The sequence below is a fragment of the Nothoprocta perdicaria genome, unplaced genomic scaffold (genome assembly GCF_003342845.1).
Source record: "Nothoprocta perdicaria isolate Ctin4 unplaced genomic scaffold, notPer1 scaffold_254, whole genome shotgun sequence".
NCBI lineage: Eukaryota > Metazoa > Chordata > Aves > Tinamiformes > Tinamidae > Nothoprocta > Nothoprocta perdicaria.
In genome coordinates this window covers 623,074-633,592 of record NW_020455482.1, presented here as the reverse complement: position 1 = coordinate 633,592, position 10,519 = coordinate 623,074, and the positions used below count along the sequence as shown (strand labels likewise).

Below are 10,519 nucleotides of genomic sequence, written 5' to 3'. Positions count from 1 at the left end.
ATGGAGAGCGGCGGCGGCGGGAGGGGCCCGGCGGGGCAGGAGGAGCCGCCGCCGCCGCCGTTCGAGGAAGGAGGCGAGGAGGAGGCGGCTGGGGAGGAAGAGGAGGAGGCGCCGCCGCCGCCGCCCGAGTCGGAGTGGAGCTTCCTTGAGCGCGCCATGGAGGCGGTGGCGCTGCAGGACGTGCCCAGCACCACCATCGCCTGCAACCTCGACCCGCGCGTCTTCCAGGAGGGCCCGTGCCGGGTGAGGGCGGCGCGCGGGGGCGGCGGGGCAGCGCGCCGGCCGCCTCGGGCTCCCTCTGCCGGCCGCAAGCCTCGCTCGGCCGCTGCCGGGGCCCTGCCCCGTGGGAGGAGGAGGCCGAGGGGCGGCAGCGCAGCGGCTCTGCCCCGGGCCCGCTCCCCCCGCGCGAGGCCGCGGGGCAGGGTGGTTTTATCCCGCTGGCCCCGCCGCCCTGGGCGGGCTCTGGGCAGCCTTCGTGCGGCTGCCTGGCCTCCGCTTTCATCGCGGGGGCCCCCTCGGGCTGACCGGCAGGTTAGGGCCATTAAGTGGGTAGAGGTGAAGGGGAGAAAGGCGCCTCTTTTGTCTCTGAGAGCTGCCTGGAGCGTTGCCTTGCCTCGCTAAGCCCTAACTGCAAAGTTTGATGCCCCCTGAAGGCAGTGGGTGAGGCGCAAGGCAGGCGGCAGCGTTTGGACCTGGGAGCGTGTGGGCCAGGCAGCTGGTGTGCAGGGAGCCGAGAGGACGTGGAGCTGGTCTGGTGCAAGCAGGTGGGGTAGCGGTGGCAGGAGCGCCCCAGTCTGCTTCCATACCCCAATGCCTGGCCATTTGGCAGGAGCTGCAGCTCCCAGTGCCTCGCTGGAGTGAAGAGGAGCACRGGGAGGCATTTCCATTCCGATTCATACTGCCTGAGTATCACACAGGGCTTGTAGTGCTTCTCAGGGTGGAGGAGCATTTGGTTTAAAATACTGCTCCAGAGCTGGGAAAGATGACAGCAACTGTCAGAGGAATCCAGCAATTCTGCAGTAGGTGCAAAAATGAGTATTTCAGATTTGTTCCTCTACATGTTGTTCTTAGGTGTCACGAAGCAGGAAGAATTCAAATCGAGCTTATTTTTTTCATGCTTCGTTTTCATGTCTCRCTGCTGTCTAAAGCAAATGAATGAATGAAGTTTAACAGTTTAATTCCTCTCTGTGTTCCATAGCTGGTTAGGCTATCAGGCTTTTTTTTTGTCTGTGTCAGTTTGATACTGAAGTTTGATTCCCCTTGAAGGAAAATATGATTGGTKMTWWKSYWWRYWWRSMWWAKMACCAATAGCATGTAGAAATAATATACTCTTAGATGGATACTGCAAGTTGAAACATTCTGAAACAGCGGTTAAATGGATGCCAAGTTGGAGGCCTATTACTTCCCAGTACTCCAAAGGGTTATGCAAGCACTTAAACCGTGATCTGCCTTTCTAGTTTTCATTCCAAGGAATCTTTATCTCCAAGCACCTGATTTAGATCAAAATAAATTCTTATTTGTTTAAAGCTGCAATTAAGAAAAAAATAATATTTTCTTGCTGAGAGTGGCAGCAGGAAGGAATATAGATTGCTTAAAATAATAAGAAAGTAACTAGAGATTCAGCATAAACTCTCATAGCATTTTTTTTGTATTTAAAATTGCATTTTATAAGTGTGCTGAGTATACATGTACTTTTAAGACATTAGATAACAGGTCTTGGCTATCATCAATCTCGGCAATTGAAATGAAGAACTTAGCTTCAATTAATGCAGTTAGAGAGGGCAATAGCAAATTCATTAAACCTGAAAATCTACCACTGCTGTGCAGGAAAACAGTAGATTTCATAGACTGGATACACTTTTAACGTGTTCTGTTAACATGTCAAGCAGTTGTAAAGAGACAGAAATACTATGCAGTGTCTTAAAAAGAGGGAAAGATTACAGTGGCTTCCTTACATCTGGTTATGCAATTTGAGTATCAAGGGAAAATTGAGGTGTTTTGATCTAGAATAACAACTTAGTATTTTGGAATCATTTCCGGATGTTAACAGCTCTAAAAAATATATATACCTGGAATAATCTTACAATTCTTTAATACTTGGCTTGTTTTACTGGAGAGTACATATACAAAAATTAAGCTTGCTTTTATCAGTGTAGCAAGCACTTACATATAGCTTTGTTTTCGTGAARATACAGGAACTGTAAAGGCATCATAAAAAAAATCACTAGATTTAAGAAAGTGTGAAGCTTAGGAGTTTGGGTCTGTGTAGTATATTCCTTTCTATTTTAGGAAATTTCTACTTTTTCCAGTGTATGTAACATTCTTAAAATACCTTGTCTCCATAGCTATTTATTTCCTCTTTACTAGGCCCTTAATAATCCTGGATTGCCCTATTTGAGTGCAGTTGATCCAATCAAAGGTGATATAGAAGGACAGCTAACTGACAACTATTTCTGTTTCACCCTCCTCCTTCTCAAAGAACAATTTGCATATGTGTGAAATTGCRTCTGTATCTAGAGTTAGGTAGGTATCTGCCTCTTTTTTTTAGATTACTGTTATCACCAAATGACAGAAATCTTTTAGAAATCAGAAAGCAGCTAGTGTAAGCTCTGCGAGTGGGCAGGTYGTCTTTGTAGAATGTGAGAAGGTTGAATGTTACTCTTCTGCTAGATTCTCAGCTCCTGATTTTTCCCCAGTTTCATATATTGTCAGTTAGAATAGTCACTTGACCTAGAAGTAGCTGGCAGTACCGCAGTCCTCATTTGAGAGGATAGGTGGCTGGTTCCTGAGCACATGGATGTTTAATGTCCAAGGAGGGTAGGCACCTATATAGCTTTTGTTTGCCCAGAGGCCATTTATCTTTCATTTCATTTGTCTTTCATAGTAGTAGCTGTGAATGTGTATTCCATATTTCAGAAATTACTGGAAAAATCTTGGAGATAAATATGGAAATATTTGTTATTTGTGATCTTAACAGTGTCCTGGAACTTAAAGCTTACTGATCCAAAGACTCAGTGAGTATGTGTTGAGGTTAGGCCTCTAAGACAGAACATTTCAAAAAATTTCATTGGATTTGAGTGCTGCATTTCCTCAAAGATTTGCACTTATTCCTTTGGTCATCACTACCTATCCTTGCTATCTTGCTTTTTATTTATTTATTTATTCATTTTTTAAACACAATTGGAAAAATTCCCATAGATTTGGCCTCCTCTTACCTGTCTTTTCACAGTAGTATGGGAAAAAAGTACCTTTGGCATAGCAAAAGCTAATCTGGTCTTCAGAGTTGGCTACTTGCCTTGGAAAAATGTTGTCACCGTTTCCTGACATGTCATCTTCCTCTTCCCTTAGTACTTTTTGGACATTGTACTGTTGACTTTATTCAAGAGGAGTCATAATCCTTAGGAAAGCAGTATTTCTTCATACAACATGCAGATGAGTTTGATTCATTTTAACTGTATACCTACATACTCGGTGTCAGTACCTAATTATCAAAAGCAGCAGTCATTTTTTTGCACACCTCTGTCCTCTTCAATTGTTTTTTTAATAGCCTTTCATTATATCGGTAGAGGACACTTTATATATATATATGGCAGGTACAATAGATAATACACTTGGTTGTATCATGTAATCTGGAGGGATGTGGCATACTTCAGAAATGGTTTTAAAGTTCTGAGTACAGCCACAGGGGGGCTAAATAACTTCATTTATGTCCTGGTAGTCCCTTGCTAAGTGGGTTATCTCGGTCTGTTACACAGAATGGTTGAAGTTGAAAGAGACCTCTAGAGATCTAGTCAAGCCCTCCTGTTCAAGCAGGGACACCTAGAGCACTTGGCACAGGCAAATGCCACTTACTTCATTTGTGGAGAGCTGCAAAAGAACATAAATCATATATAGGAAGATTTCAACTGAGCAACAGATTTTTTTAATAGCTAAAATTGCTACAATATAACTGTTTTCCTTAGAATATTTTGAGATCCTTAAATGACTTTATCTACTTCTACAAGAAGACTACATCTTCTTGTAAGTTACTGCAAATTAATGAATGTAGGAAAAGGTTTTTCCTGATTAATCAAAACCTAAACTTAAAGGTAACAACTTGCTATCAAAAGTTATATCACAGTGATATTTTTTCCTTCAGAGCTTGCTGGAAAAAACTTCACTAAAAGCTGGATTTTTAAGGAAATTTAGGTTGATGTTTTTATCCTTAAGTCTATAAGAAGCATGAGTGAAGCAGTCTCCTAGTTGGTCTTATGTCCTCACATAACCTCCCCTGGCATACACAAATAGAACTGTCCGTGAAAGTGTCTGTGATAAAAATCATGAAGGATCATGCTTGTGTTTTAATATTAGGCCTGAAACGGTCGGAAGTCTCTGCAGTAGGGGTAGTAAGAGCTTTTAATGGCAGATACATTGCAGCTGGTTAATGATTATCATAGCTTTACAAGCCTACCCTTCCTTTACCTTTAGATAGTTTTAATATGGAAAAACTTATTTGTAGATTGATCTGAAAACAGAGTTGTTAAATGACCCATGCTCTTGGAAATTTTTAATTGACTTGTGGCCTACTGCAATAATCATGTTCAATGTATTTGGTATTCCATTAAATATTCAGAGAATTACTTCTACATTACAGGAAGCTTGTCATAGTTCTCATGACTATTTACAAAACTTTCTTCACAAGTAGTACTTGTGTTTTCTGGTAATCTCTTCCTGTCTCAGTCACATGCTTTGTTAATTCTTTTAATCACACACTTGAAAATCCTCTTGTGTCACATGTTTAAAAATATTTTGGAAGTAAACTTCAAGAAAGTGAATGTTTGTAGGTTTTGTTTGACGAAAACACTGTTTTCAGTGACATATTCCTGTAGTGGTAATTTTAAAATTCCTTTATTGAATGTTTCCTTTTTCTATGAATTTCTTTAAGCTAATTTTGGTCTCAATTTTTATAAATCTTCATATACTCCTGCTTTCTAAACAGGGACCTGTTTAATGCATTGAACTTTAAAATGATTAAAGAGCCTTCCACTACTTCCARCACTTCATGTTGCCGTAGAAGAAGTTTTCCAGAAGTATTAAACCCCCGTACTTTCAGATGACATAGGTGTATTCTGCAACTGTTGAAAGGTTAAGACAGGCTTTTGAGTGACTTGAAATCTGGAAGCCATATGAATACCGTGCTGTAGATGATGTAGTAACCTCTGCCATTACTGTAGAGCACAGTACCTTGCTAATGCAGTTTTACGGTGCCTGGACTATATCCAGTCTGCAGAGCACACAAGCAAAACTTGTTCATATCTCCGCATGTGACAGCAGGCATGAACTGCTGAGAATTGCCAAGAGGCAACCTCCTCAGCTTCATTGGGGAGCTTGGGAAAACTTGCCCCTCCTCTGCTGAGAGGAAAGAAAAGGCAGCATGCTTTATGAACGATATAAAGAGTGCTATCATTTACTGTATATACATATACTGTATATACAATCAGTATGAAAAATTCAGCAATAAACCCGAAGGCATAAAATATCCAGAAAGAGTAACGTGAGAATATTCCTCACTTTGAAGATGAGTTTTGTACACTGTGTGGCCATAAAGTAAGTAGGAATGTGATACCTGTAGTATGTTTGGTGCCAGTGCTGCCCTCCTTTTTTGTGTGTGTGTGTCCATGGATCTGTCCATTCTTCCTATCCTCCCATGCTTTTAACAAAAAAAAAAAAAAAAAAAAAGTTAAAACGGGTATGTTGCCATTCACTTGAAGTATTAAAATTGTTTTCAATCTTAGTGTATCTGGTTAGTTTAAGGATGGTGCTGTCAGTCCTCTCACTTGAGTAGTGTTCTCTGGCCTGTGAGCTTAGAGCAGGTTCTTAAGCTGCTTGTGCCAGTTTCCATGCGGGACACTACTTTGGTTCCTATCATAACGTCCCTGTGATGAAGGTGTGATTTTAATAAGTGATCTTTTGTACTGAATATTCCATTTTTGAGGTAGAAGGGTCTGAAGATACTCTATAGCATGAAAATATTTAATCACGCATTACATGCCTGCTCCCTCCCCCGCCCCCCCCAGTGCATTCTTGGGCGAGCTAAAATAGTGATTTGGCTATTTTTAACTGTTATCCCTATGTTAGTTATCCTTCAGGTRAAAAATAGAGATAATGCTATGAAATGCTAGTAGAAAGCCTGATTCCAYGAGTGAATGGAGACTTATTTTCACTTCTGTAGTTCCTTGCTATGCTCAAGGCATTTCAACGTGCTTTTATTACAGGTATACGGATACCAGCTGATGCCTTGATAAAACAAGTAAGCTATTAATAGAGAACCCTCCTGCTTGCAGCTTTCATTATCTCTGTCTTGCTTAGAGGAGGTATTTGGGAACAGGTTCAGATTTATACCGTGCTTAGTCCCTCTTGAGGTCTTTTCCTGTGTTGAGTGAAAATAGCAAAATCCTTATCTCTCTGACTGAAATCCTTGTGCTGGTAAAGCCCTTAAAGTACACTGATAATTTTATTTCTAAGTATGAAGGCTTATTTAATTTTCCTTTAATTCTTGAGGAATGGAATTATGTTGTGTTTATGTAATATGCTAACAAAAGTCATATTTGAGGTGAAAATAAGAGTTAACAGCATTCAGGTCTGGCATGGTTGGCTGTAAATGGAAACAATTTCAGTAATGCGTGAGAAAGTTGTTAGGTGCCTTAAGAATGCTTCAAAATAAAAATAAATATTGTAAAGTGATGGTCAATAACTGTTCTAAGTATTAACAGAAAGTATTCTTGCCTAAGCTTATGTTCTAATCATTAGCCTCAAGTCATTAGAAAGGACCATAAGGAAGATTTATGCTAACAGAAGATTCAGAGCTTTAATCTTCCTCAAGAATCAAATGGAAGCTTGGAAGAACTTTTGTCTGGTCTAAATTACTGTTTTCTGGTCACATTAACAAGTCCAGGATGCTTTAAGATGTGATGGAGTGTCCGTTTCTGAGCTCACCAGCATGAAGGAGAAATGGAGGTACTGGAGTAAGACCAGCAAAGGGCCCCAGAGATGAAGAAGGGCCTGGAGGAGCCCTCTCATGAGGAGCAGCCAGGAGAGTTGGAACTCTCCAGCCTGGAGAAGATAAGGCTAAGGGGAGATTTTACCGATATCTGAAAATATCTGAAGGGAGGTGCAAAGAGGATGAGGATAGACTCCTCTCTGTAGTGTCCAGTGGCAGGGCTAGAGACAGTGGGTGCAAACAGAATGAAGTGCAGGAAGTTCTGGCTGTTAAGAAAACCCTTTCTCACTGTGAGGGTGACTGAGCACTGGAGTTAGTTGGGYGGAGGTTGCAAGGTTTCCGTGCTAGGAGCTGTTCAGAAGTCATCTGGACACAATCTGGAGCAATGTGTTGTAGGTAACAGCTTGAGCGGGGTGAGGTTGGACTAGATGATCTCCAGAAGTGCCCTCCAACTTCAACCATTTGTTGATTTGGTGAATATCTTTCTGCATGTCTTTTGTTCTATAGAAATAAGTTAAACTGTTTCCCAAATATGCCAATGTGAAAAKGAAGTATGAAAATAAGTACAGAGGGTTAGATGTGATACTACCATGAAACTCATCCCAGGCATCTCTCAATGTGGCATTGTAATAGTTAATAGTATGAATTCATAAATATGAATGCTTTTGTTCCTAGATAATGACTAAACTTTCCTATGTAGAATAGGTTTAAAATGATAATAAAGACAGCAGTTGTAAAGAAAGCTGAAATGTTCAGCAGAATTTGTCATTGAAAAATCAGTTTTTCAGCCGAGCAAACATCAGTAAATAACATGTCTACAAATAAGCAAATTATGTTCWCATGTATAAATAAGTATTATTTGGTGTCTATAAAATGACTTGTAGCGCAGTAAGTGAAACTTCAAAGGAACTGAAAATGAAATACTTGAAGGTTACACAACATTTGATGTTCCATATGGTACATTGAATAGAAACATAATCATAATCTGAGGACTCTTAAAAGTATTTGTAAGTACATGAAGCGTAAGTCATGGCTTTTGATCCTTGTGAGAAAACGGAGAGAGACATTTTTGATACAACATAATTAAAATATATCTTCTTCTTCAGATGGRATGCTAGAAAGTTTTAGTTGGTGTTTGGTTTTTCCTCTTACTCCAAGAACAGCTTGATCCTAAGGCTCCTTTTGTGTATTGTATACTTTTTATTTATTTWTTTTTTCTCACACAGTAGAATGAGGGAGCCGGTTGAGACCCTTGTCAGTAACACAARGACTTTATCTGCAATAAAGGCCTTCCAGACACTTCTGGCATGAAATCAACTAGGAATGGCTTTATAATTAGTTATAGGTTTTTCCATTCAGATAGCCAGAAATACTTCCCCTCCTCCCCCTTCCCAAGGGAAACTGTATTTTTAAGTCTGAAGGGATTATTAATGCAGTACAAGTTATTGTAACCTAGCATTTATGAATGGCTTTCAGACTTGTGTGTRTATAAATATATATATTTATATTAAAAAACCCCAAACCTCAAGCCCAATGAAATTCTGCAAGAAGTGTGTGGACAGCAACGGAGTGTTCACACACACAGTAATACCCTTTGGGAGAGGGAGCAGTGTGGGAGTGAACTACCACATGGAATATTTCTACTCCTCTATGTCTCATAGAGCACATACTCGAGAGACATTAGTGAGGCTGAAATCTTCAGCTGTCTTCAGGGAACCTGAAATTCAGTATGAGGTCTAAAATATAAATTACTTCTTCTAAAGTAGTGCATAATTGAACAGTGGCACTCAGTGTCGTGGAATGTTACGGAGGCCAGAAGCATATTAAAAAAGAGGTGGGGCAGATTGAAGCATGGGGCAACTCTGTCTTTCTCAAAACCTGTGAAGTGCCATTGCCACAGTGTGATGGGAGAAGAGTAGTCATTTGCCCAGCTTTATACCTTTTGTTGCTTCTTCCAGCGATTTGCTGCTGGTTACTGCCAGGCATAACTAGGAAGGTGGTCATGTTACTTTTTTTGGTTAACTACGTATAGTCACTGTTGATTACTGTTGCTACTCAAAAGCTGAGCTATCAGTCACATTGGTTTTTTTTAAATTAATTTTCTTTATTCTGGTACTGTTGGAAGAAAAAATAATTGGCTTCTATTCTGAAGTGATGAATTAAGACATTCAGATAATTCAGACACCTTTATGTGACACTTTGATAACTGAATCAGTTCTACTTTTTTGAGATTTTTGGTTTTTTTGCAGTTACTTTTCCTTTTAGCAGACTTCCTAGAGGAGAAATGCACTGTTATGTATTGAGCAACAAACCTGATGTGTTGGACTTCAGTCAGTTATGTGGTTTCTGTAGTACCAAGTATATTACAAAACGGTGAGATGTATCTTTTTGATTAAATGGTTGGTTTTTAGACTGGTGAATGTGACCAAACTCCTATGAGGACATTGAACTAGGGGAGGGTTGAAAGTATGGATTGCTTTTTCCCCATCTATATTCAGCTTGGTCAAAGGTGGTTTGTGACTGGAGAAATCTGAGTCAAATGGTGGAAGATTGACAAGGAGAAGGTGCTTTGGGCACTCTTGTCCTGAGGTTACATTGCAGTTTCCATACTAAGAAGCAGCGGAAAGCTTTCCCAAAGTGTACATGGAAATGACCGTGAAAGCCTAATGCTGTAGTAAATTTGGGTCTAGTCTTCCAGAAGCAAATAACTTGTTACTGTACAGAATTATGTCTGACTTTGAAGAAGGTTAGGGTTAGGTAAGGAATGTTTGCCGAATGGAGATGTGTGTGCGTCTGTCATGCATGTACTTTATGTATTTATATTTAAAAGTCTTGGTATTAACAAGAAAGGGTCAGACTTTGACAAAGAKTCCCCTTTTAAATGTTCTTTTTCCCTTTCCAGTTTTTGTAGGTGAAAAAGAATCTACATATTTAAATAAAACACATCTTCTGTGAGACCGCTACTGAAAATATGAGAAAAGGAGGGCAACCTAACACTTCAGGAAGCGATTAAATGCTATGGGATGCACTGTGATGGACTCTCTCGGTTGTTTCTTTATGGAATTGTGATAAATTATTCATCGCTGATGGTCTTGCTAGGAAGCCGCAGGCCTAACATGTCAATTCCCGCATGAGGTTTCCTTTCCCGGCTGCGGTTTCTTTGAATGCCACTTGTTGGCCCAAAGTGGGAAGATGTAGGTTGCAGCCTCACTCGCAGAGGAAGATTGAATTAAATGCGGGTAGCGGAAGGAAAGAGTAGATAAGAATGAGAATGTATATTTCCTGCAGGTCATGAAATAGTTTAATAAGAGATGGCTTCTTGTGTCAAGCAGGCAGATAAAGTTGTCTGCTTTTGTGCAGGAAGCTTGAGTACGTGTCTTGCGTAAGCGAGAGGGAGTTAATGGGAACTCACCAGCAGCATTYGTCCAACTCTTGAAGCATGTGGGTGCCTCTTTACAGGAGAGATTTTTAATCAGTTTCCCGTAGTTTGGGTTCTTGGCACTTGGGCCATATCACTTCAGGCTGATAGCAAAGATCTGT

The 10,519-nt window shown here is 40.5% G+C and overlaps 1 protein-coding gene across 1 annotated transcript in view; it reads left to right on the top strand.

The window, feature by feature from the left end:
• RCAN1 (regulator of calcineurin 1) overlaps positions 1-10,519 on the top strand; it is a 37,820-nt gene continuing 27,301 nt past the window's right edge. The window contains exon 1 of the mRNA XM_026040374.1: positions 1-243. Within this exon, the coding sequence (XP_025896159.1) occupies positions 1-243 (243 nt within the window). The remainder of the gene's footprint in view (positions 244-10,519) is intronic.